Source organism: Atractosteus spatula, chromosome 2, assembly GCF_055471065.1.
Source record: "Atractosteus spatula isolate fAtrSpa1 chromosome 2, fAtrSpa1.hap1, whole genome shotgun sequence".
Lineage (NCBI taxonomy): Eukaryota > Metazoa > Chordata > Actinopteri > Semionotiformes > Lepisosteidae > Atractosteus > Atractosteus spatula.
The window spans coordinates 4178077-4205202 of NC_142707.1; the positions used below are offsets into that span (position 1 = coordinate 4178077).

Genomic DNA, 27126 nt, shown 5'->3' on the forward strand with positions numbered 1-27126 from the left:
CAGACAGCTTTCTTCAGTGGCGGGGAGAGGGAGAGGGAGAGGCACGCTGGTGGAAGATGGAGGAGGCCATTAGGAAACAGGGAGTATTGTACCTTCAGCAGCAGAGATTCGGGAAGGTAAGGCCTTCTCCGCGGGTGCTGTCCAGCTCCTGTCTTCGTGGCTGTTTTGGAGAGAACGGGATGAGTCTGTGAAGGAGGTTGTGTCACACGGGCTCAGATGGCTTGTTCTTTGTCAGCTTATCCACCTCTAACTCCTCAACCAGTCTCATGGCCACACTGCTTGTGAGCCCACAGTACGCCTGGTTAACTGCATAACTGCCACGTTGTCTGGTCTTTTAGCCCTTTATAAAGCTGCACCAAGTGCTTGGAACTATTGGAAAGTAGGACTAATACCTTCTAACATCACTGGTTGGTGATGTAAAGAGCCCTACTATTTTAAAAGAGCTTGAAGAGCTGGTAGAAAACAAACAACGGCAGAAATGAGCTGTGCAAAGTGTGATTCCCCGCAAGCTTTTCATTTCCAGCAGCGAAGATTCTTGGCTGTTCTTGTCTGAGCCCTTGCAACTGCAGGCTCGGTGCCCTCCTTGTGCAGCAGCAAGCTGTGGGAGACGTTTTGACATTTGCTTCTCTATGTCTTCAAGAAACCTTTCGACTGCCACTGTCTGGAGCTCAGAAAGCCAGTCTCACACGCACTGGTTGCGTGGGTGGTGTTACGGGTTGAAAGGGTAAAACAGAAAATCGATGATCAAGGATGATCTAAGAGTCACATGCAGGCCAGTCACGAGTTCTTATGTTGTTGTTTGAAAGCTTGCAATTAGAAAAAGAGCACTGGGATTGCAAAAGAGTGCTTTACTTGTGCAATAAAAACAAGTATATGTAAGTCCATCTGATGGTAGAAAGTATTTTACATGACAGGAAAACCTTTTGAAGATTACTGGACTCTTCCAGTCCTGTAAAGGGTGGTAAATGATGCGAAGAGGCTGGAGAAGACATACAGAGGTATGGTACAAACTGGCGCAAGACTTCACCAAAGCAGAGTAAACTGACTGGCATCAGTTTGCTAAAACCGTAAAACCTGAACGCACCAAAACGTTTTACATGGTACAGTACCATTAAGGGCTAAAGAAATGAAAACAAAAGCTACTTTTGGAACCACAAAGAAATTGTGAAACGAGAGACTGTTTGAACTTGTTGTGCTTTTACACACTTTAATGTTCTGTCTACCAAAAGCCTGGGGGCTGGAGGTGTTTCCCAATAAGGGCAAACAGCAACAGAAGCTGTGCTCTGCTGTTACTGTACTTGATGATCTATAAGCAGGAAGTCAAAATAATACTTGACAATTGCTTTCAAAATCATTTCAAAGTATGATCATGCCGATAACAGCTTAAAGCAGTCTTTCTTTCGTGGTCATTTACAGCGTGCTACTGTAACCCATCACCCCAGAAAGACCCACTTGTCTTTCAATAAGACATTATTAAAACATTTTCTGCTGGGATTGTGTTCCATTTTCATTTTGAAGACAAGGGAGACAACAAAATAGTAATGTGATTGTCCGGACAGCCATAATTTTTGGCTACGATGTACGGGGCTGTATTTCACAGGATTTCACGTTGTGTGTAACATGACATGATCTCATGCACCAAAAAAAAAAATCCAACATTTTTTCCATTTGCAGCTTTTCAAAAATGCTTTGAAAAACCCCACCACTTAACATGTTTAAATAAATCATTTTTCTCCTCATGCGGCAATCATTAATCATTTACTCAATTTACACCTCACCCACCAGAAAAAATATAAAAACACAGGTTTTATTACATTGGTGTTAACATTCTAGGTATTTATGTTTTTTTCACATGCTGTTTCTTAATAGCAAAATCAGCACTCGCATTTATGCAATACAGATTCATTCCTTTGGTGAATCATTACAAAAATGATTCATGAAATACAAAAATTACTTTAAAGAAGTCCAGGTATCGGCTTTAACAACATAGTTTGGCAGTTTGTTCCAGACCCCAACAACCATTAGTGTAAGTAAGTGTCTCCTGCTCACATCCCCTAAGTTTCTCCTTGTGTCCTCTGGTTTGTGGATTTTTGCTTCTGCACAGAGAATGAACACAGCACAGATTCTGTATCGGTGTAATGAAATCAACACCTTTTCCGTCTTTAGTTTTGCGCAGTGTGATTTTCATCTAGGGCCTTGTATGGAAATCATTATTTACATCGTTACAATAATCAGTGCATTTCATCTACTAGACTACTGCCCCATGCACCTGGAAAACACAGGAATTAAGGAGGTTCAGTAAACTCCTGTCTTTAACTTCTCCGTGGTCCCATAGTAAGAATTGGTTGATCTGGAAACTCCTGCCGAGGAAGGGATAATTTAGAAGAATATCCAATGAAACCTAACCCACATGGCCTTGAAGGAACCCAGAGCAGCTCACAAACACAGGGAGACCGTGCATGCTCCACACAAAGATTATAAGGAAACCTATGGCTTTATTATTTATGCATACGTGTACTTGTGAAAACGAGGTCCCCGTTGAAGAGACATCTCTGTCCGCAAGACTACAGAAGGGCCGAGGGCAGAGGAAGGCAGAGGGAAAAAAAAGGATTCTTTCTGATTTTCTTTTCCCATCCAAATGAAACTCTTCAGCGTTGAAAGAGGCAGCGACACATTTTTGCTGCCAGTAATGACGTCAAGGCACTAGGAAAGTAAAGAAAAAGAAGAGAAGAGGCTTTTTTTAACAGAAAGTGTATGACTTGCAGCAGTGACAAAAGAGATTTGGGCTGATGCTTGCTGAAGAAATGTTAAGATCCATTCTGAGCTGTTAAAACCCCAATTTCAACTGAAAACACGCACCCTTTCAAAAAAATACTATCACTTGGAAACAATCTGAGAAATGCCAGAAACTCTTTTTTATCTTTTCCTTCTAAATATAACTTCTTCCTCTTTTAATATCACAAAGTGAACATTCAGGAAACGAGCCTGAAAGTTGTGACCTGACATGCTTGAAAACTATGTGAGGGCTCTGCCACAGACAAGAGCAGAGAATATTGACTGTTTTAGTAAGATGAATTTAGTGGTTTTGTATTATGGAAATGAAAAAAAATTGCAGCTCAGCACGGGGTAGAAGTAATTCAGTTGGACAGACTCGAAAAGACAGCTAGGAAAACAACCTTGTTTTATTTTGGGGGGGTATTCACGTGTTTTCAAAGTGAAACGGATTTGACCACATTTTTCCACTTAACCTGCTATGAATCTTCTAAGAGCACAGTTTTGGAGTCTCTTTGGGACACTAAAATTACATTTCAATTTTTTTTTTTCCTGAAAGCACATATGATCAACAGACTTGAAAGCGGGCTACTCATTTTTACCATCAAGACTGTTTATGTCACCACTGGAAGGAACAGGCCAGGAATATATCTGTGATGCTTATTATAGTTAGCACCAAAATGTGCATGATTGCATTACTGTCAGCTGCAATGTTCATGATAAGATTTCTCTTTTCTGTTAAAGGACTGCAGGAGTAAGGCTAGCGATATTTCTGTCATTCGTTGAACATTTTAAAATTTCATTTGCTTTGTTTTAAGTTCTTCCTGCTGTTTAGTAATGGGGACACTATACTGTAAAAAAAGGCGCCGTCCTTTCGATGAGACATAAAACTGAGGTCCTGGCTCTCTGTGGTCATTAAAAATCCCAGGGCGTTTCTTGAAAAGAGTAGGGGTGGTACCTTGGCGTCTTGGCCAAATTTCCCACTGGCATTTACCAATTAATCCCTCCTAATAACCCCCATCTCTGAACTGGCTTCATCACTCTGCTCTCCTCCCCCCTGAGAGCTGGCATGTGGGGAGCTATCTGTTGCATCATCCAGGTGGAGCTGCACATTGGTGGTGGTGGTGGGATTTCCCATTACCTGTAAACCGCTTTGAGTGAAGTGTCCTGAAAATCACTATATAAGAGTATGGGAGTATTATTGTTGTTGTTTCAAAACACGTGCTCATTCCTGACTCTGCTTGTCGCACACAGAAGTGGAAGAAGGTCTGGTCCACGGTCTACGGAGAGAGCACCTGCTCCATCGCCCGCATGGAGTTCTTCGAGTGCAAGGACAGCGGGGGCCACACGGAGAAGCCGGACAAGGCGCTCCGCAAGCAGGAGAACAAGAAGGTGATCAAGCTGAGCGACTGCATCCGCGTGTCGGAGGTGGAGATGGATGGCTGCCCCAGGGACTGCGTGCCTTTCCTGGTGGAGACCACGGAGAAGCTGTTCGTGTTCGCCGCCGAGAGCGCCGAGCTGGAGGACTGGACGCAGAAGCTGTGCGAGACAGCTTTCCCTGTAGGTTCTCCGCTTGTTGTGATCGTTCGTGTTTGTGGATGCTATTTATCTTGTTATTTGCTGGGCTGATGCCAAAACAACTTATGTGATTACCCTCTTCACAGCTCCTCATGAGTTTAGTACCTCATTTAAGGTAACAAGAGCTGTGTCTCACCTGAGATATGAACCCACAATCCTCCTGTTGCCAGTCCAGAACCTTAACCACTGTGCCACACTACAGCACAGGAGGCTTTTAAACCTGCAACAATGTGGGTGACATACCTCACTCAGAGGTACAAGAGCCATGCCCCACCTGGTTTTTGAATCAACAGCCTTTCAGTTATAAGTCTAGAGTTATGACCACTGCGCCACAGTGCAGCTGTAGTTGGCCGCTATGTTACTAGTTTGTGAGCCTTGAGTTCTCCATACAATTTCAGAGGTCTCTACAGAAGCCTCAACAGTAAAGGATTTCTCATTTCTCCTGCACAATTTGCTCCGTACATGCAAAAATATGATACACACTGCATGTTTAGTATTTATTCACTCGGTTTGAGCCGGAGCTTAAAGGCATACGTTCATACATACATTCAGGAAGCTGAAGCTGAGGAGCAGGTAGCAAAAGCAAAATGTTCATTCCATCAAAAGAACGTCAAACATCACCTTGTCCGTTTTCCATCACCTGCTCGTATTTTAATTGCCAAAATGATATGAAAGAGAAAGGACACGAATGCAGTTGAAATAGAACACGCAGGTTTGACTCATGAATGGGCAAGCATAACACAACTCCTTTCTGTTTCTATAACTAGACCTTTTACGAGAAAGAGTGGGATGTCAGCCTTGAGGCGATCAGCTGCTGGCAACCAAACGGGCTTCATAGCCTGAGCCCCTCTTGTGGCCTTGTAGCCTTTCACATGGTTTAGTCTGCATGCCGTCAGTGGGGAAGTCCATTCTGCTGTGTTCTGATGGACAGACGCTGCTGGTCTGCCTCGCGCACTCCAGTTTCATAAGCAACACGGCATCCTGATGAACATAAGCTATCGGCATCTTTCTCCTTCAGTGCCAACAGCCTTGACCGCACAGTAACGTCTTCCTGACCCAGATGTTCAACAGATTTTCTCAGGGGCGTGCAGGAGTGTTTTGGGTGATTGCACTTAATTTGAAGTGCATCCCTTCTTCTGGACTCCAGATGTCCTGCGACGCCAATGGAGACGTCGGAACTGAAATTTTGTGGTGGAAGGCGCCAGCCCTGTCAGTCCGCTGGGAAGAGGACTGTTTGACCCCCTCCAGGTGCTCAGTGCTCTAATTCCACAAGAGCTACGCACCTGTGTCACCGCCGCACACAGGCTACAGTCCAGCCAGAGGTGCTTCTCCCATAGAGACCCTGTGTGTGCACACTCCAGCTGGGGCACAGATGATAGGCGCAAAGCCTGCTGCCACATGTCACCGGGGCTGTTCCCCGCACAGGTTCAGAGATTTCTGAGGGCCTTCTCTGTGAATTCCAGGAACAATATTGAATTCTCCAGCCTGCCAGTTACAAGCGCAAACTGGGATTCAGCACATCTTACGCCGTCTGATTTTTCTTTGTTTGCTCCGCGACTGAATTCAAGGTGCATTCACAAACGCCGCCTGTTCTGCCTCGAGTGTCCTGAAGCACGTAAGGCTTCCTTATCGAGGAAAAAGAAGTTCTACGAAGCCGCTGCCGGCAAAGAGAGCAGTTTTAATTTTGGGGGCGGCAGCACTTGTGTGCAACTTTACCAACCAGAAGTCACACCGGGCTGTCTTGCGGAGAGGGCCAACAGCACTTCTGCAAAAATAAAATGCAGAGACGTCAAGATGAGAGAATGGGGAAGAGGAAGGTGTGCAAAACAGTGCCTGGGGTGGGCACCAGCACGAAAACGGTCTCTCTCCAGACTGCACATGGAGCAGCTCTAACTGAAAACCCAGATTGCTGTCGGCGAGTAAAAAGGAGTCATCTTCAAGTGATCACACCCAGCTCACAGAAACGCTTCTCTTCTGTTATTAATGCAGAGCCAGGGGACTCAGTACGTGTTTCCCACTTTCCCAGCTCTGCTCCCCCTATAATGGAGTCTGGTGCGCTACAAATTAAAAAGGCCTTGAGCCCCCCATCTCCAGAATAACGAGGCGCCATTCTGCGGTCCCTCTGCTAGCTCTCGTCACTCAGGGCTGCCCTCACTGCGGAGCCTTGGTGCCGCCTGAAATGGAGCTCGACAGCAGCCTCCGTCTGTGGTGCCGCCACGCTGAGTCACACCAGGGAAGTGAAGTGTATCAGACAGACGGCAGGTTCCTCCAGGGACCGCTTTCAAACAGCTACTGAACCCTCACCGCCGTGTCTTCCCACTGAAACGCCCGTGCCCACCCTGGGAGAACATGCAAACTCCCCACAGACAGGTGCAAGAGGCCGGAATGGGCATGTGGAAAAAGGTCCAACAGAAATGAACCCATTTTTATTTCGAGTGCTGCAAACGTGGAAGGAGAGGAAATGCTGTGGGGGCGTTTTGCATTGCTGCACCAAGAGGATTCCCCAAAGGGCTACAAAGACTTTCCATGACAAAGATCTTCCTCTTACATAACCTTGCAGTGCTCTTTGAAATGTGTTTTGAGATGAAGCACCACAAAAGGCCTTATATAAAATAAAGGTTATTATTAAGGATGTTTTTTCTGCTTATCATACTTAATAATGGTATTATTTAAAATTGGGTCAATGTGAAAAAAACAGGAAATTATTACAGACAACATTCACCAACAAGTTCACAGTCCCAAAGAGGAGCTGTACAATTCTTTTCAAACAATGATGGAGACCATGCTCAATGGTGATCTGCTGGGAAAAAATGTATTTTTTTAACAACAGCAGGCAGTAACCCCGCTTTAAAAGCAATTCATGGAAACAACATCCTTCACAAGGCAGGTGTTGCAAAATGGACACCATGAATGAACACAGGGAGGCAAAAATGTTGAAGTGTGTATCGTTTCCCAATTAGTCTTACAAAATAACGTTGAAGTTCTCACTGAAATATCTGTTTCTAGCTCGATACAGAAAAAAAGACCAGTCGTCTTTTGTTTCCTCCAATGTCCTCTTTCCGCCGAGCGCAACATGTTGCAAACATAATACCTGTCGACGAAAGAGGGGTAGGAGAAAAACAACAATAATAAAACGGTGGCTTAGACATGCAAAAACCTTTATTGAGCATCAAAAGCAGCTTTCCAGGAGACGCGCAGAAACTCGAAACGATGCGTCTTAGCTCGACTGTATCAAATCCCGATTCGCTTCTGTCGCGCAGATGAACTGGAACGAACGGCCGTCGCTGTCGAAGCGCAACAGTCTGCAGCACTCGGTCCGGGGCGACTCGTCGGCTGCGGCCATGGAGGAGAACTCCCTCTACAACACCCGGGAGAGCGGTAAGCACCTGGGGGCGCCCCTCACCTCCTCCCCCCTCGGCCCACTTCACGGCGGAGCGGCGGGCTGAACGAGCCACTCCGCTCTTCTTCGGGCACTCAGCACAGCACAGCTGCTCTGCAGCACAAACGTTTCGAGCCAGAACCTCCGCCGTTCTGCGCCACCTTGAAAACGTCAGTCACTCATCGCCTCCGACTCGGGGCGGGAGACGGAGTAGGTGGGCGGTGCCCGGTGTGATGAAGGTCGGGATGAAGAGCGCCAGCTTTGCGCGCTGAAGCTGGTTGATTGGAGTGGAGCGAATTCACCTCTAAGATGTAAACCACCGCTTCATCAAATCGCACGTCTAGATCAAACTCGAGTACTCTTTTTCCGGCCTTTAGTCTCAATTATAGAGATAATAAGTGAAGACCTATGATAAAAAACAAATACAAACTTCCTCAATAGTCCTCAAAACTATTCAGGATATATGGTTCAAAGATAGAAAGTTAAATATAAAAACGAAAGTGTTTATGTACAGCAGCAATTAAAGTAGAGGAATCACTGAGTCATTGTACTCTTTTTACTTTTATGTGTGGATTAGTGAAGTAGTAATTGACAGCAAGCGTTGTTGAACCTCATTTCGCTGGTCCAATTAAGAGAGGCCATTAAGGTAAAAGCTTCAGAAATTTTATTTCCATCTGCAAATCAACTGCAGTTCCTCACCCTGTTGGTGGAGTTACTGTAATGCCTGCCTGAGCTCAAGGGCCTGCATAGATTTGCACAGATTTGCAAGATTTAAGGGGATTGCAAGGGGCGAAGCAGTGGCTCTGTGGCTATCTGCGCCTGTGGCTGGAAGGTTGTCGGTTCGTATCCCACGGCCGGCAGAGGAATCCTACTCCATTGGGCCCCTGAGCGAGGCCCTTCACCCCAACTGCTCCAGGGGCGCTGTACGCTGTACGCTGTACTCTGTGCTCTGACCCCCAGCTTCTCTCCCTGTCTGTGTCTCATGGAGAGCAAGCTGGGGTCTGTGAAAAGATGAATTCGGAATGGCCAATAAAGTGATCTTATCTATCTTAATTTAAACCAAGACTGTATTTCCTGTATTTCCTGGATCTTCCAAGAATTTACATGTGCAGAACAAGAAACCACAAGCCAAACCCTGGAGAACTCCAGGTTACACAGCATCTCATTCAAGACAGGATCTAGACAATTATAGTGCTGGCAAAGAGACTCCAGCAGCAAATCTGTCCATAGGCCTTAAAACGTTTAATGGCATTAAACAGGACTGAAGGAAAGGAGAACAGCGATCAAGCCAATTTCAAGGTCATTGAAAAGCCCTGCAGACTCCCACTAAAGCATTATCAGATGGCCATAAAAGAATTAGACTATCTGATTAAGATGAAGGGCTTTGGCAAAGACACAAATTCAAAGCAGATAAAATACAAAGCACAACAGGGAGCAGGCACAAACACAACCATCTCTTGTAGCCTGGCCTTGTGTGTCCAGCAGAGCCTGAAGCAGATGTTCCTGCAGAAGGCTGGCACTGGTGCCCGAGGCACCAAAATCCATTTATAATAGTTTTGTACAAGGACAGGCCTCTGTAATACTAGTGGTTATTTTTCTACGGTTCACCTTAATGCCGATTCTTGGTCTCGAAATCTCACTTATTGTATGTGTTCTGTCTGAGATTGATAACGAAAGGGATTTATCACATTAGGATTTTCAGCAAAGATGTTCAGGCTGAAAAATGATCTGCCTGCGTTTCACCACAACACGAGAATCAGGTCCTTCAGCCCTGCAGCCCTACAGCGCACTGCAGCGTCTTGTAGATTTAATCGGATAGGACAGCCCTGGCAGCGAAAAAGAAACTGGTAGATTTTAAAGAAAATATAATGGGTACGTTATGGTCAAAGGTTTCATCTTGCGTCTTCTTCGGTGTTAATGATGAATCGTATTTAAAATATCTTCCAATATCTTCTTTTTCTTGACAACAACAAAAAAGGCTTATTAGCGAGTACAATCGTGTTCTGCCACAAAATAAATATATTCTCAGAAAGAGGACCCTTTGAACCGACTCTGTGTCCCAAGGGAAGTGACATTAACTAGTGAGAGTAAAAATGTGGAAAAAAAAACATCAACAACATCAACATCTCCGATATTCGTGTGCTCTGTTTCGAACACAGGATCAGTTAAGCTTTTAATTTTCACACAGCTGTATAGGTGTTTCATTCAAATCGCTTTTCTCCCTACCTAGCTGTAATGCAGGACTGCACTAAAAACTCAGAACCGCGAGTCAGGGCGGGGGCCCGAAGGACTCTCGTCGGGACGGGCGTGATTGTGCCCCTCATCAAGGGCGAGTAGTGGACGAAAGTTAACACAGCTCTTCGCTGGACGCCAGATTTTATTGTGGAGGGGGGCTGTCAGGCAGAAAGAGAGAAAGAGAGAGCAGCGTGAGGAGACGAGAATCCAGGCGCCTACCTCCTCATTAGAGCTGATGTAATATAAATCTGTGGGCACATACCGGCTGTCACTGCTTATCGTACCAACGTGAGCGGGCGCCAGATGGTACTTGCACAAGTGACTCAAAGACACTCAGACGAAATGAAATTAAAACTGGATGCACCCCCCCCCCCCGCTAGCCATGGCCGCTCTGCTTATTAAGCCTCGTATCTTATCGCTGCTGAATTTAATTAAATCTTTCATGAGGCTGGAACAGTAGCAGGCAGGAACATCCCGGACGCTCTTTCCTCGTTCAGAGACGTGGCTTTATTAATAATTGTATCCTTTACTGACCCAAATGAGCCAGCCCGTCTCGACACTCTCCCGCCACCCACAACGCAGCCCGCTGGTCTCCGCCGTCGCACTGCAGCCGAGCCGAGTTGAACTTTAGAAATCAAATGTCACTCTGTCACCAGATAAACAAGGGGAGTTCTTAAGGATACGTTTCTCAGGTCGAATTTAATCCCATGCCCTCCCGTTATAAGGCTAAGTCAGCAAAATACTCATAGGTACTATTCTGTACAAGTGAACAAGTGAAGGTTTATTCCATGCTGAAAAGAGGAGAAAAGAAACAACCTTTCGGCTGTGGTACCTTCTTTGGGCGTGGTACACATTGTGTACTATACTGTATATACTGATTTATTAATAATGCAAAAAATGCCATTGGTTCCAACACTCATTTATTGCTGAATCTTGAATGCCTTTGAACATGCATGAAAATGCCTGCCGTTGTTTCCAGGACCTTAACCAAACAGGCGAGACATTCAGCTGTTTCGCCAGAAGGTTTATTCCGAGCTTGCTGTCATCGGTGCGGAGCGGGGCTGTTTCCTGGGGTCTCCGTTCACCCCCAGCTGGCTCTTCCAGAGAGACTGCGCCCCTACCTGAACACTGTTAATAACCCTGCACAACACACTCCGAGTATCAATCAGTTTCGGTATGAAAAGACTTAGGGAGGCAGTGTTGTTGAGACACGCAGAGACACGCAGAGGGCAAACGGTCGCGTTCATTTTGAAACTTTCCATAACTTGACTTGAGGAATGAACCTTGTAAGACCCATATTCGGGAAGACGGGCCGCGAATATTTCTTCTCTGCCCTGTTTATGTTTAATCTCACCGCGGCCTAATATTCGGTTTCTCTTTTACAGCATATTATCCAATATGTAGAGGTCAAGGCATATAAAAGGGCCCGATTTCTTCAAGGCTCGCTAAGCTGTTGTTTTTTAAGGGCTGCAGAGTTGCAGAACCTAGGAAACCAAGTCTCCGAAATCGTCCTCTGTTTTTGCCACGCTCGGTCACCACTCTTGAAGCCCAGCTCGTTTTTTTTTAAATATTTTTCGCGAACTCTCGTGGCTACGCAATGGAAACTAGCAGACTGGCGGTTTATTTTCCTGTCTTGTGGCTGCGAAATCTAGCACTACTGTCAGCCCTTTGCTCTCAGAAAACTGACCAGAGGGATACTGGTTTGTGCAGTCAGATGTTACTTCCTGTCTGGTGCAGAACGTTTGCAGACATTATATAAGGCCCTGTTTTTTTCCTTACAGGAGAGGTAATCTGACCGTTTCTTTTTTTTTTTCCCTTGGGCTTTTATCGATCAGTTGCGGGTTTCTGTCTGAGGGTTTGACTTTTGTATGAAAAGAGCTCATTACGAAGCCAGACACGTCACAGCGCAGGCGTCAGGCCTGTCCTTACGGAACTCAACTCAAAAGAAAGTTTCAGGGGCTCAAGGTACTGTAACTGCAGTGGGCAATATTTTCAGAAAGGGGTAAATAGAAAACCCGATCTCTTACGACGCAGCACCTCTCCACATCTGGTGAATTTCATTAACATACCGATAATCTCTGTTGGAATCACAAAGCGATTTATCAAATTGTTCATCTTAATGCTGTAATTGCGGAAAGGCAGTAATTCCTAATTGAGGGACACTGTGTGACTGTCGCAGCCGAGGTCCCCGCTATGCGCAGGGAGGGCGATGAGCCCAAACTAGCTCCGCTACAATTGCGTACAGAAAAAGGGTGTGACGTTGTTGTTGTGGTTAGCGCGCTGGGTTTCAGAGCAGGCAGTGGGCTCAGATCGTGTGTGCGACTCTGCCGTTGCGAATCCGTGCAGTTAAATGGTCCCAAACTTGAACTATTTCAAAATGTTAAGGTACCCCGAGTAGGAAAGGAGACCCCGACGTGGATAAGAGACAACACCCCCTGCTCTGCCGTGCCCATACTTCAGTTACAGATATGGATGTTCAATTAGATGAGCATGGAGAAGGCAGATTTTATTTAATGCATGTTTTGATATCACACCAGTTGCCTCAGAGGACACATCACACAGCCCAATTGTTTAACATCTCTAGTTTCCTTGGAAAAACGCTTTTGTGGAATGCAATTTTAATATAAATAGGCAGATTTCAATTTCTCAGCCACCTGCATCAACACAAGATTTGCTTAAAGCACTGGACCTTGAGCTCTATCACTGTCAGGCAGGACAGATTTCAAACACAGGCCTCCTTTCTCCCTGAAAATCAGTGTTGCGGGCTAAGATTAATATTTTCATGCGTGTCTTGTGTGATTCTAATTATGCCATTCAATAGAAAACAAGACGATCTTCCTCCTAGTTTATCTGGCTGTATGTACACTGTGCTGTTTTAGACTCTTTGGAGAATATGGATTTGCCTCCTGGGCTCTTTCACAGAAATATGAGTTAGTGCTGGAACTGGCAATCCATGACATCACTAGATCAGCGCAAATCGGCAGTGCAGACGCTAAGGCGAGCAAATTTGCATTTGTATGAATAGATACAAACCCGAGTCCCCGAAGGCAGATTTTTTTAAAATAATTGCACCAGACGTTAAAACTTAGGTGTCACATTTAAAAGTTCTTTGAGGGCCTAGCACATGATACTTTCTGTCCCAACCTGATTAGCCAGTTAAACAATGAATTTAAGTATTTTTTTAAATTATAATTCCTTAGTATAGGGTTTTTGGTCTGTGGTCTTTGAATAATACAGTTTGTTACTCACAGCATTCATTTTATTCAGGGTACAGTTGACTAACTCTGAGCCTGGGTACAAGATGCTCAATTAAAGAAATAATTTGACCAGCTTTGTAACTGAAAGCTCAGATGCAAGACAAGCCAGGGGAGGCTGGACTTCAAGGAACCGGGCCTGACACCCCTGTGCTCAGCCAGGTGGGAGAAGTGCAGTGATCATGGGGACTCCAGAGTTACAAGCTTGTAGGACAGCAGCTGAAGGAGCGATGTGCTGCTCTCCTTTGATGATCTTTAACTGAGGCGCACAAGTATCAGTCTAGCTTTGATCTCTTCTCAAGAAATGGCCTTGCGTGTGATCAAGCTCGCCAGCAGAACTGCAGACATTGAGCTACCTTAGCTCATGAAAATGAATTATTCCCATGAATATTAGGGTCATTGGGGTCCACTTGATAATTTGACCTACCTTTTTAAGACTCAGCCAGTCTTAAGACCAGTTGAATTTCTTAAACCTTAATTACCTATCTTGTTTGGCTATAGAAGGCAGCATGAAAACACTACACGATCTAAAAAGAAAAGAGTGGTCATTTGTTCAACAAATCTGAAATAACTGAACTGAACGTTAAGTCCCAGCTGTTCACTGAAAGTAGGTCAAACAAGTCTACATGGTTTTATATATCTCAACTAGTATTTAGTAAATGTAGAGGCCTCTACAACTGTTGTGCAACTGCTGTTAAAAAACGGATCGCGCAGCGGGTTGATCAGATTGGAGACGGAAGCATTTGTGTTCAACTCTTTAGATGTCTGGCGCAGTCTGCCACCTTATCATCAAAGTACTGTTCCACGCAGCTTCTAAAAACGTCCCTCCCGTCGCTTAGGCGACATCAATGTGAGCGCTCCGTAGAGCTCAAGAACACCCATTTAAAAAAAAATATTAGTGTTAATGCAGAGCCGAATGTATGTTTGCTTTGTTTTTTACGTGTTTGGGCGATTTACCACAGGACTGGCCTCACACAATGCTAAATGACTGTTGTGTCCTGTCCTGGAGTCCTATTTTAATTGAGCTGATTTATCATTTAAGGATTTATCAGTGAACTATAAGTAACTGTGGTTTGATGTGACAAATTGTGCCCACGTAGGACTGCCGCTACCAAAGCACGAGCCTTTTCATTTCAGAAGAAAAAAAAATTGTTTCTGAAAAAAAAAATCGCTGCCAAACATGAGCTATACATTTCAGAAACGGACAAATTGTTCATTCGGAAAATGTTACGAAACAAAAACAAAAAACTAACAAGGCTGGGGTTGAATAAAGTTGTCTACAAAGGGGGAATGTGCATTTGTGAAGAGGATATTTGGCGCCTTTTATCTTGGTGGTTTTTAACGCATGGCGTTTCTAGAAAGGCGAAGTGTATACCGACACGCAAAACGTGTGTGTGCGGACATCAATTCTCCAAAGAAAAGGGAAATTTCGGTGCTCTGTATTTACAGGGAAACTGTTTCGCTGGGGACTGAAGCCGCCCTCAGTAACTCCCAGTAACAGTAACTCTCTCGTAACTCGAACGAACACCTTCTTGCCGTACATAAAGACTTCAATACATAATAAGCAGGGATGTTTTGTTATCTGTGTTAATTAGGTGCCACGTGTTCATGTAATTACATTTGTATATGAATACATTTAAAGACAAGTACTCTCAACAGAGTTAAAGCTGTCTTCCTGCAGCCCAAGCGCGGTTTTCCCTCCACTTCTCAGCGTGGAATGAAGTCGCCACTTTTAAACTGTGATCATATAAAATGGAAGCGCTTCATCGCTGGGTATATAATCTTACTGTTTCTCTAGTGTTACACGTCTCAACCGCGCCCGATGCCCGTCAATTCGCAGCAAAGCATCGGGTTCACCTGCCTGGGATTAAGTCTCTACCAAATCACACAGATTGCTGCTTCGCCGCGTTTGAGCATTGCAGTAAGCGGCGTGTGGTTAAAAAAAAAAAGACTCACGGCTCGGAATACGAAGAGCAACCATAAACAATAAAACTTCTCAGCTGATTTTGATCAGTTGTTTTTTTTTTGTGAAAAACAATGTTTGCACCTGTTCTAGCTCAAACCCAGTAGCAGAGACACAAACCGCACACGGAAGTCGTAGAATCTATTTTCTGCACGGTAAGGTTTAATATAGCACAAGAGCACGGCAGGAAGGAAATGGTCTTTTCTCCGGTTTCTTTCTTTTATTCCCCCTCTTGAGGAAAGGCGCTGAGATCATATCGAGCCCGGCAGCTGCGCTCAAGGCGCCTGCCCGCGTTCGCCTGACAAGACGTCCACCGTCAAACGATCCTTGCGGCTTTCCTGCACACATGTAGAAAGAAAAACGCGCTAACAGCTCTCAACACTGCGCCACGTAAAAAAAAACAGGTGCCCTCAGACATGACAACACACAGCGCCCGCAACCCCTCAACAGTTGGCTCCCTTTGAGAGGCGGTGGCCCTTGAAAAAGCTCCTAGCTTTCATGACGCAACAGCGGGACCTCCGTAAATGTGGTCGCCATGTTTGGGCCTGACTTCGTCGTCACGACACGTATGTTATCGTGGGTCGTTAAGATGCCCCCCCATGTTTAAAAATTGCTTTGCTGACAGATTCGACTGCACAAGACATCTACAGTTGGTGCATGTGATGTAACAGTGTATTAACAGTTTCTTAAAGGCAGCGTATTTACTGGTATCGATGGTGAAGTTATAGACTCCAAAGTATTGTAACGCAACGGGGGCTCAGGCGGGCGCCCTTGCCGCATCTGGTCGGCCCCATCCCGCCTGAGGCTCGAACCTGGGACTTCCGCGTCTCTCTGCAGCGACCTAGCCCGGTGAGCTAAAGAGAGATCTCTCCACAGCCCAGTAGCTGTAGTCCTGCTATCACAGGGAAGGGCGGTGACGTCACCTGCTCTGGTACGCCGGCTCTTACACAGTACCTGTCGGCCGTAAGCGTTACAGTATAATATAACAAAAGACAATGTTTTGAAAGAATTGGAATTAGTTTGCCTTCCCGTTCATAAATGGTTCATAACATTTCAAGGTTAAAATGATTATTTTTTGGCATTGTTCTCCCTTGTGCATGTGCAAACACCCATACCAATTGTTTTTTAAAGGTTGTGGGTCAGAAAAACTTGCTTCGGTTTGTATGAGGCCTAACCAGACGTGTTTAGTGGTTCAGTTATAATACTGTGGTAAACTAATTTGACTAAACCTTCATTATTTTAATTGGGTCATTTCATACTTATCTGGATGCATTCAACAGGCTCCATTATGTAAAGCGTAAAGCCTCCAGGCTTAAAAATGTCTCAGAGAGATAGTGACCACCATGCAGGGCCTGTAGGCGACTATCCCACCTAGCAATTTTAGTGAAAGGGGCTTTCAGAGGGTCCCTGCTCCCAGCACAAATTCTTTGCTTCCTCCAGAACTACCAGTGCACCCACTGTGCGGCAACAAGACAGCTATACAACATAACTGCAGTTTTTATCCCTGGAACAAATACATGAAGATGTCATTGTCTAGACACAAAAAATGACCCACAAGGGACACACACACAAACACACAAACAAACGAATGGCCTAGTTCCCAGTAATCAAAACAAGAATCCCCCACCCCCCGCACCAAAAAAAAAGTCAGCACCAATGTCCAAGATCAGCTCTGTCCGGTATCTTGGCACACCTTCTTCCTCTGCACCGAAGAAAGAGAGACTCTCTGTAGTGCTTGGATGGCCTCTAGCATCTATTTGTCAGTCTCAAACAATGTGTGCTGTTATACACCCCCTGCCCTGCTCTCTACAACAGACACAGGGGAGGAGGGAAGACAGCAGCAGCCGAAACTTCCTCCTCATCTGGCTGAGGCTTAGATACCCTCTTTCTGGCCGGAGACCCCAGGACCTGAGTGAGGGGTGGGAGTGTCTGAGTGATCGTGGGAGATAGGCAGACATAACAACTGGGGGCTCGATCGATCAATCGATCAATCGATCAATCAATCAATCAATCAATCAATCAAGGTTTATTTATCAATGCACAAACACTACAGCATACAGCGATGTTGTTGGCAATGAAATGCTTTGTCCGCGAGCTCGTTAAGAGGGCTAGAAGAGTAGAAGGAAAGGAATTTATAGGGATTAGATTAACAAAAAGAAAAAAAAATAGGATACAATACATTACACAATTGCAATTTACAATACAATTTACAGATCGGGCTCCTTGAGGAACAGACAGTGTGCAGATGTCCAGGCGTCAAAGTGCTCTGTCCCTACTTCCTGGGTCGTTTTTTCTTCCTGACCCTTTGTTCCAGGTCCGGTTGTCCCTGTACCAGGCCTTACGTGTCACCTCTGACTGTGTGGTAATTGACGGGTGTCTGGGCAAACGTTATGCCCCTGCTGTCCTGCTGTTGCTACTTCTCCAGTCCCTAACATGCTAATAAGAAGGCAAAGGACCTTAAAAATGACTGACTGTCACAATACTGTGATTCACCTGTATTTGTACCACTAGCTTTGAAAGTCTGTCTTGCAGGAGTTTCTAAAGAGTCTCTCGTCATTTGCTTGATGAGAAAGAGTTTCTTGAAATAGAATCCGGTCAAGGCCAGGGTTAGATCCGGGGTTTGGTGGCATGGAAGATTTTAATTAAAATCTTGCTTAACAAACATATCCAGTAGACAAGACTGACATGAATGGCCATGCAGAGACTTGTGGGAAATGGAATGATTGCAGTCTTTGAATATGCCAGTTGACAGGGATTTTTGAGATGTGTTTGAAGAGTGGAGAAATATAGATTTTCAAAAATAGATCAAGTATTTGATCTCGTGTGACAGAGGGAGGAGAGAGACTGGGAGTGAAAGAAGGTTTGTGCCACGAACTCCCTTATTGTATTTCATGGTTTTATATTAAACATATTTTCCCAGCTGAGAGGAAATAAAAGGTGGTCTTGGCACACTGTTTTAAGGGATTTCATTTTGACAGTAATTCCAGGATACGTTTGTAGAAAAACAGAAAGCACAGAAACGAGAAGGTGGCGGTGTTTAAAATGAGCTGCTGGTCGTCACTACACTACCTGAAGTCGCACAACGTTACCTCTGCCAGAAAGCGGGTTAAAGTGGTGCTCTCAAAAGAAAAATCATAAGAGAGCAATTTGTGGCAGCGGACAAATTGACTGAAATTGAGACGTTCTGGCCTGCAGCTGACGAAGAGGCTGAGCTTGAAGCCAACGTTAACTCCAACGCACTGCCTGACAGCAAACACAGTCCCTGCCGGCATTTTACATACCAGCCTCAAAGCATCAAGTGTCCTAAGAGACAGGGCAGATACTTCATTTCCTCCCAGCTCATTCACAATAGACATTCGAAGGCTTCAGGGCCAGGGCTGGCCACTCTCCAATCAATTACACAAAGAACTGATGAAAAGTTAACGTAGGTTTTTATAAACCTGCCTTTAATCCCTGCTGCCTTCCCTGGAATCAGCGTTGGTCACCTCTGTCTCTCAGGACGGCGCCCCACACACTGCAGAAGCCTTTGTTTTGCTGACTCGCCAGGTACAGGGGGGGTTTCACAGTGGAACTCCCTCTTGACAGGATGTACCCTCCGTTCTTTGAAAACAACACTAGACTCATGTTTTAAATGATCATAGTTGTGGAAAATGAGTTGTACCTTATATGCAGATACAAAAGAGCAAATTGGGAACTGGGGCACAACGCTGGTGTTGGAGGGCCAGTAGGTGGCACTCTTCCCCCTGGACCAGAATTTCCAAAGCAGTTATGAAACTGAGGTCCGGACTCAAAGGTCCCAGAGCACTGTTCATGGGACTAGAGTTCTCTGTGGGCTTTCATCTGTGGGATCTGATATCCTTTTTAGGTTCCCCTTCTGTCGTCTGCTGCAATACTTCCTCATTCCTCCCCCTGATCTGCTGTGCAGTGGGGCTGCTGGTGCAGAATGGCTGTTGTGTGTCTCCCAGGTGGGGCTGCTGGTGCAGAATGGCCACTGCGTGTCCCTCAGGTGGGGCTGCTGGTGCAGAATGACCGCTGTGGGTCTCCTAGGTGGGGCTGCTGGTGCAGAATGGCCACTGTGGGTCTCCCAGGTGGGGCTGCTGGTGCAGAACGGCCGCTGTGTGTCTCCCAGGTGGGGCTGCTGGTGCAGAATGGCCGCTGTGTGTCTCCCAGGTGGGGCTGCTGGTGCAGAATGGCTGCTGTGTGTCTCCAAGGTGGGGCTCCACTTCTGGCTCCCCCTTGACCCCGAACTGGAGCACTATCTGCTCCTGGACAGAAGAGTGACCATCGGCGTTTGACTCGTACTTGACGAGGTGCTGGAGCTCAGTGTCAGCAGGAGAGAGCCGGTGCACCAGACGGCACCGACGTGCGCAATAACACCAAAGTATCGAACCTACAACACATTTGCAAGATACTACAGTGGATAACATACCAGCGAGATAACTTTAAATATTTTAATAAGTCATTTCAAATGCTATAATCGTATATTACTAGGCCTGCTCTATTTCCACTCTGACGGAGTTGTGGCTGGACCACTCATTAGTCTATGCTGTATATAGAGCACAGGGGTAACCGCGTTGATAAAAATACAGCGTTTTATGTTACGGATACAATTTACGTTTTTTTTCTCCATTTGTTCGTAAACCCACGATTGAACACAGTTTCACTTTATAAGAGGATCAAGGCACGTTCTGTTCGAACTGGCAGCAGAGCAGTGGCCAGATTTGTACAGCAGAGCGCGGTGTACTGTCTGGCAGGAGTGTTTTCCGCCTGCTTCTGTGGAAATGTGTTTGAATGTTTGATTTTATTTTTAACTTATTTTTTTTTTTGCAACAGTACGCATTCATCGTCGGGAATAACATGCATGTATGCACTTATTTGACAAATCTTTCAATTTTTAATATTCACACAGATTTTTGCCAATATGTTTGATGTTTGTAAGATTCTTTCCATTTTGTTTAAAGAGCCAGGATTATCTCCAAACAATTTCATGAATTAAAACAGACATTTCCACCCTTTAAAAGCAGAAACAATTCACCTCGTGAAAACAGGGTCATAAAACATTAAAGCAAGCAAATTTAGAGAAATGCATCTGTTATCAGTTATTGCGGCTGCTTTGTTGTAAAGACTGCAGGAAAGCGTAGCAGGTCACGAAGGTTAACCGACTGATGGAATCTCTGCCCCAGACAGATAATCAGTGTGCACAGCGTGCGCACTGCAGAAAACATCAACTACAAAAACCGAAGACACAGACGCTGCTCTAAAAAATGCCTGTATTTGAAACAAAATACAGATATAATCTGCAGCATGAACAGCTGACAGGACAATTTGGGGCTCCAGCTACAAGAAATGTGTTTTTTTTAAATGAAAACAAAGACCTAAAACAATGTCTCCGTGTGTCCCACGGAGAACCAGAGCTGAGCGAAAGGTATACAACCTTCAGTGGAGCGTGGTCGGTTTTGTTTCAGTTTTCTAATCTTTTTTTTTACAGAACAGAAAACGTCTCAACTAATGAGCTGCTCAGTTACAAGAACAGTTTTGTTTTTTTTTTTTAAAAAAAAAGCCCTCCGGAACAGCTTGTTTGTGTTGACAAGTTTAAAAAACATTTAACGCTAAAAAATCGGAAAAGAAAGACATGCAAGTGGTGTTCACTGTGGGAGACGAGAGGCAGTAAGAGTTCTTTAATCATGTAACTCTTTGTTGGGTTGTCTAAGTTACCTGCACGATTAAATTAAATGTTGCAGTTCCTCTGAGCAGGAATTCTACTCTCACATTCCAAAATCTAATTCCTGTGCCTTGTAGCAATTTGGAGGGTGTGTGGTCACTATTTGATATAGTTAGCTACCCACCTGAACTACTACCACTATTTGATATAGTGCCTTTAAAATATTAATCAACATAAACACAAAAGCAGAAAAAAATAAAGTGCCGATTGAGGCCTATAGACGAGATTTGCTGACTGACTTTGCAAAGCCTTTGACTTACAGTAGAAAAAGCCTCAAACAAGGTTCTGCTGCAGAGGGTGGTGTTTAAAAACTTTCTCTACATTCACACACACACACACACAAACAAAACATTGCTCCTTGCAAAATACATTGCAGAAGAATTATGCAGATATTTGTGTGTGGAATTATTTAAACCTGAAACGACAGATGGTGTTTATGCTGGCCGGCTACAGATGTTTTGTTAAAATAAATATAAAGGGCTTGCAGTAATCACACTGACACTATCAAAGCACAGGGCTGGCCATAAATAGAAATTAGTTACTTTCACTGGCTTAACTGCAAACTTATTTTTGTAGCAGGACCAATCACATTGCATGTACTGTGGCTCTGCCCATTCGTGGTATTTTAATTGTGTTTTGTGGCATGAGGTTTCAGAAACTATAAAGGTAGAGCATGTTCTTAAATTATGTCATGGATAGCAGGGCAGCATGGTGGTGCAGTGGTCAGCGTTGCTGCCCTGCTGGGGCTCAGAGTTCAATTTCTGGGTTGCTATCTGTGTGGTGTTTGTATGTGCGTCTGGGTCTCCTTCCACGGTCCGAAGACATATTGGTGGGTTAAGTGGCTTCTGGGAAAATTGACCCTGGTGTGAGTGTGAGTGTGAGTGTTGCTGTGTCTGTCTGCCAGTGATGGACTGGTGTCCCGTCCAGGGTGTACCCTGCCTTCCGCCTGTTGCTTGCTGGGATAGGCTCTGGCTCCTCCATGACCCTGAATCGGATAAAGCAGTTAGAGAGTGGATGGATGGATTACACATATTGGTACTGTATATCTATCATTGAGTCCATATGTGTGTCTGTAGATCTGTGCACCAAAGAATGCAGAGCCTGTCAATAGCAGAGCCAAGTAAACTGAATAGAATCTGGCCCCACTGCTTGTTGTTTGGAGAAAAAAACCCCAACAAGTCTTCATTTTGAAAAGGGAAGTAACTAGACACCAAGAAATCAGAGCAGTGTACACCCATCTTGTACTTTAAATTGCACTTGAAACAATGGTGGTCAAGACTTTTCACTACAGAATAGAAGCTGTCCAGGCTTTTGTGTTGAAACCATCTCAAGGACGCACATCAGGAGACAGCCTTCAGATAAAAAGGCCGTTATTCTGTGTTCACTCCTAGTCAGTACTGACACAGCTGCAGTCACTGTTTCAACAATATGCTTTACAATCACTTAATATGTAGGTGAGGGGAGGTGAAGAGTGCCCAGGCCTGCATGACTCATAGAAAATAACAGTACAAAAATATCCGGGGATTCACGACACTTGAAGGGATGTTGAGGTAAGAAACTCTCTGGATCAGATACACGAAGTGCATCGGGTGAGACATGTGGCTTTAAAACTGGTGTTGATGGTTTCAGTGATCTGAGCCAACTCTGGCAGCTACTTATTCAGAATAAAATCACAAGACGCGCATTTGTTTCTCTCTGAGTTAACGTGAGAAAACGGAAATTCAGACGTAGCTTTGTTCTAATTGAGCTTTCAGATTCCTCCTGAGTTTGAAAGTGCCCGACAAAGAAAAAAACAAACATTTTCTTCTTCTTCTCCAGGATTTTTCTAGTGTGTGTGTTGTTGGACGGGTGATGTTGCGTGTTTTGTGTGGTGGAGCACTGTCCGTGCTGGCCAGGTGCAGTGTGGGATTGAGAACAATCCTCTCTTGTGACATTGCTTCTATACAGCATAATGGGAGTTTGCTAATGAAAGATCAAGAGCTTCATTTCTCATTTCTTTATGCATAGCAAATGGCGAGTTGAAACCAATATTTCCCATGAACCCCACAAGCTACCAACTGGGTTAGATGGTCTGAGTGGCCTCCTCTAGTATGTGACCTTTTAACCTAGTATATGTTTCCCAGTCCGAGTTCTCCTAGTTCTGAGGTTCCACACATCAGTTGGTTTCTTTTCCAGCTGATCTTAATCTTAAATGCTTAATTGAAGTTGCCTGACAGGAATATTGGCAGGTTTTTGTTTTCTACTCAGAAGATTGGGATTTTATGTTACTTATGAAATCCATCCCTCCATTTTCCAACCTCTTTATCCAATACAGACTGTCCCAGCAAGCAACTGGCACAAAGCAGGGCACACCCTGGACAGGGGACACCCACATGCACATGGAGAGAACATACAGACTCCACGCAGATAGCACCCCTGGAATTGAACCCAAGGGCCTCAGCGCTGCAAGAAGCCCAATGACAAACATGTTTTAAACATGTTTAAGAGCTGTGAACAATCAAAACAGTTCAAATTAAGCCTGTTATAATGTCAATTAAGGGTTCAGCTGCGTGACAGAGCTCATCTTCAACAAGAGATAGCAGGTGTGTGGGCCTCCAGGACCAGGACTATAAAATGGTTCCTGAAGGGATTTTGTCTTCCTTATTTGTTTCCTTAACAGTGAAGGAGTTCAAAGTGACCATTCGAAAGACTGAGGCCACGGAGAGGTGTCGACTGCGGGGCACGTACATCCTCAGGGCGGACTTCGAGAACCTCGTGCTCAAGGACACCAAGACAGGAGAGGCTCTGTACACCTGGCCCTACAGGTTTCTCAGGAGATTCGGCCGTGACAAGGTAAGCCTTTCTGTAAGAGAGGGAGAGCTTCTTTTCCCAGCTCTTCTCATTCCCCTGTATGCATACTGTATATAAACATTCTATACAGTAAATGTTGTTTTGTATAATGGTATTGTACTGTTGCAGTATGGCACTATTGTTACATACGCTGTATGTTATGAGCTGTTGATGTGCAAGACAATTTCCCTTAGGGGGAATAAAGGTTAATTCAATATAAGGAAGGCCAAAAATAAGACCACAACAGGTCCCAATCCTACTGGGAGAGGGAGGAGGGAACTCTGGCAGCCCAGTATGTGATCTCCTGTCACAGCCTGAGGACCAGTGAGCCTGTCTCCCAATAATGCTCCAGCCGCCTACAGTATATGTCAATATTTTATAATATGTCTTTGTTGTAAATGTCTGTAATATGTCTGTAGATTTTATTTTACTTCTATTTTTTGTTTTGTTCCATGTTAATTTTATTATTTTTATTTGCTTTGGCAACACTGATTGTACCCATCGGTCATGCTAATAAAGCACCTTGAATTGAATTGAATTGAATTGTGTAGGAAAAGAAACTCAATAGGAAAACATGAGATATTGTACTTGTGGACAATGTGGATGCACTATTGTGTAGCGTTCATAGACATTTTCACAGCAGATGTGTATCTGCTGTGTATCGCTATCAGCTATGTAGTGTTCGACAGTTCATGGCCTTCTAAATGGATCAACAGATGAAGATGCTCACTAAAGCACAGGCTGAGCTCTGTCATCACGGGTTTGAGCCTGGGTCTTGTCACTTCTGACTGTGACCCCAATTGACAGTGTACTATTGGCTGAGACTGCTGATGGTAGGGGAGAATAGTGGGCTAGGGCTCTTTTAGCACACACAGTGACACTCTGAGGGTGCTTGCAGGGTATTGATGCTTTCCAATCATGACTGATCTTCCAGTGGGGGGCGGTGCTGTGGGTGAGGCGTGTGCCTCTCCTCCAATCAGGGCTGATCTTCCAGTGGGTGGCGGTGCTGTAGGTGAGGCGTGTGCCTCTCCTCCAATCAGGGCTGATCTTCCAGTGGGTGGCGGTGCTGTAGGTGAGGCGTGTGCCTCTCCTCCAATCAGGGCTGATCTTCCAGTGGGTGGCGGTGCTGTAGGTGAGGCGTGTGCCTCTCCTCCAATCAGGGCTGATCTTCCAGTGGGTGGCGGTGCTGTAGGTGAGGCGTGTGCCTCTCCTCCAATCAGGGCTGATCTTCCAGTGGGTGGCGGTGCTGTAGGTGAGGCGTGTGCCTCTCCTCCAATCAGGGCTGATCTTCCAGTGGGTGGCGGTGCTGTGGGTGAGGCGTGTGCCTCTCTTCCAATCAGGGCTGATCCTCCAGCAGGGGGTGGTGCTGTGGGTGAGGGACTCTGGAACAATTTCATTCACTTTTAATAGTGCTGTGATAAATACACAACTAAGCTTTAAGTGCTGGTTTTAGAGTGTGTTCAAAGTCGGTGAAAGCAAAAAATGAGAAAGATGTATGCTTTAGAAACAAAGTATTCTGACAACACATTTTGTTCCAACAAAAAAGAAAACATGTAAAATGTGTATATTCAAACTGATACTATTACAAAGGAATGCTCTATGCAACACTGCAGCACAGCCTGATGCAGAAGCTCATTTCTGAATCTGACATTCAGACCACAAGTGAAGAATTGTCGTGAGAGACCTGGCCAAGTCTGGCAGGGGTCTCTCTCTCTGCTTTTAGTCACAAACCGCCTATAGGCTTTATGACGCCGGAGATAACGCAATGAGCTTTCACTTCCAGGTGACATTCTCCTTCGAGGCCGGACGGAGGTGCGCCTCGGGGGAAGGCAACTTCGAGTTCGAAACCAGGCAAGGGAACAGCCTCTTCCAGGCCATCGAGTCGGCCATCAACGTGCAGAAGAGCACCCTCGCCCACCACATGAAGCACTTCTCCAGCATGGAAGGGGACGCCTTGCCGAGTCCCCGATCGCAGGCAGCGGGCGCCTCTGGCATTTACAGCATGGTCACCGAAGTTCAAGGGGAAGTCCAGCAGGGCAGCCGGCAGAGGATGGACCTGCCGAGCGAGACCCTGCTCTCCGGTGTCAAGAGCTTGACGCTAGACTCGCGATCGACGCCGCGGAAGCCTCAGGTCAAGACCATAGCGAGCTGCCCGATACTCTCCCAGGAGGACCAGACCTACTCCCAGATCTCCATGGCTCCCGGGGAGCCCCTAGACCACGGGAAGGACAGAGGGCCCCAGAAGAGTCAAGGCAAGTCCAGCCACCGCGAGTCGGAGTACGCCGTCCCCTTCGACACCATCGCCAAGAACCTGGCCAGCACTTTCCGGACTTTCTCCATCCCCACCCCAGAGGAGACGGGCTCCGAGCTGGGGAGAGGTAAGGGTCCCCTGGAGGCCCCCGACCCCCTCTACGACTCTATCGACGAGTTGGTGGTGAGCAGGGCCAAAATCCACAAGCCCGCCGCCTACAGCCGGGCAGAGCACATCTACGACGAGCCCGAGGGCTGCGCGGTCGCCGCAGCGACGGGCACCTCGCTGTATGATGACCCGGAGGAGGTCAAGGGTTATGCGTGGAAGCTTCAGGCCGCCTCCATGGACCCCGCCGGGCACGAGTACCCCTACAACCCCTCCGTCGACGACTACGCCGTGCCCAAGCCCCCGAAAAAGGTCCTCAGCACCGAAGAGTCCGACGAGGATGTCCAGGATCAAGATAAGGAGAACCTGGACACCACCTACGACAATGTGATGATCAAATCCATGGAAAAGACGAATAAGAAGTAGGGGTGAACGGGCCTGACTTGCGCAGAACGGCCTTGGAAATTGTTCTCGGGCCCAGGGAGGTCAGAACTGTAGCACAACCTTTCCAAAGCTTGCTTGATGTGCCAGACGTCTGTATTTCCCCATTCCAAAACTGCCAAGAAGGGACCACAGCAGTGCAAATGCTTCAAAAGAACCTTGGTAGGTTCAGGTCTCTGCTGTTAACAGTTCATTACGTGTGAGGGGGAAGAAATTTCTTTCTGTCTTTAATCATGTCAACAGAGTAATCACTGCCTTGCATTGATCTGAGATGCAGCAGTTCCAGTCCCAGCCCTGGTTCATGTCCATAGTGTCAGCGCAGCTCGAATGAGCATCATGTTATTTTAAACACAGCCACAGACAATGTGTCTGCTTCTCTGTTTCAAGAGGTAAACAGAACTATTATTTCAGGAAATGATTAAATCCCCAGATGCAGTCCTATATTTATAAGAATACGAACATATTAAAACCACACAAGATCAATGACAAAGGGGCAGTTTCTTCTCCAATCTATAGTATAATGAGTTTCTTTGTACTTTTTTTGTCACACATATTTCGTATTTATTGCTGATGTCTTCATTACAAAAAATTAGGCTG

At 45.6% G+C, this 27126-nt stretch overlaps 1 protein-coding gene across 2 annotated transcripts; it reads left to right on the forward strand.

Moving 5' to 3' along the window:
* dok2l (docking protein 2-like) lies at positions 1-27126 on the forward strand. Of its 2 annotated transcripts, none has more exons than XM_088933205.1 (5): positions 1-116; positions 4027-4332; positions 7611-7728; positions 23563-23735; positions 25516-27126. In XM_088933205.1, the coding sequence occupies exons 1-5, from the start codon at positions 57-59 to the stop codon at positions 26512-26514; spliced, it is 1656 nt and encodes a 551-aa protein (XP_088789331.1). In that variant the 5' UTR covers positions 1-56; the 3' UTR covers positions 26515-27126. The 2 variants fall into 2 exon arrangements, with proteins under 2 accessions (XP_088789331.1, XP_088789339.1); XM_088933213.1 differs by lacking the exon at positions 1-116 and adding an exon at positions 921-998.

Coding starts and splice junctions, on each gene's coding strand:
- dok2l (XM_088933205.1), top strand. CDS start 57: ATGGAGGAGGCCATTAGGAAACAGGGAGTATTGTACCTTCAGCAGCAG. Junction 4,333..7,610: donor TGTGCGAGACAGCTTTCCCT/GTAGGTTCTCCG, acceptor TCTGTCGCGCAG/ATGAACTGGAACGAACGGCC. Junction 23,736..25,515: donor GGAGATTCGGCCGTGACAAG/GTAAGCCTTTCT, acceptor TTTCACTTCCAG/GTGACATTCTCCTTCGAGGC.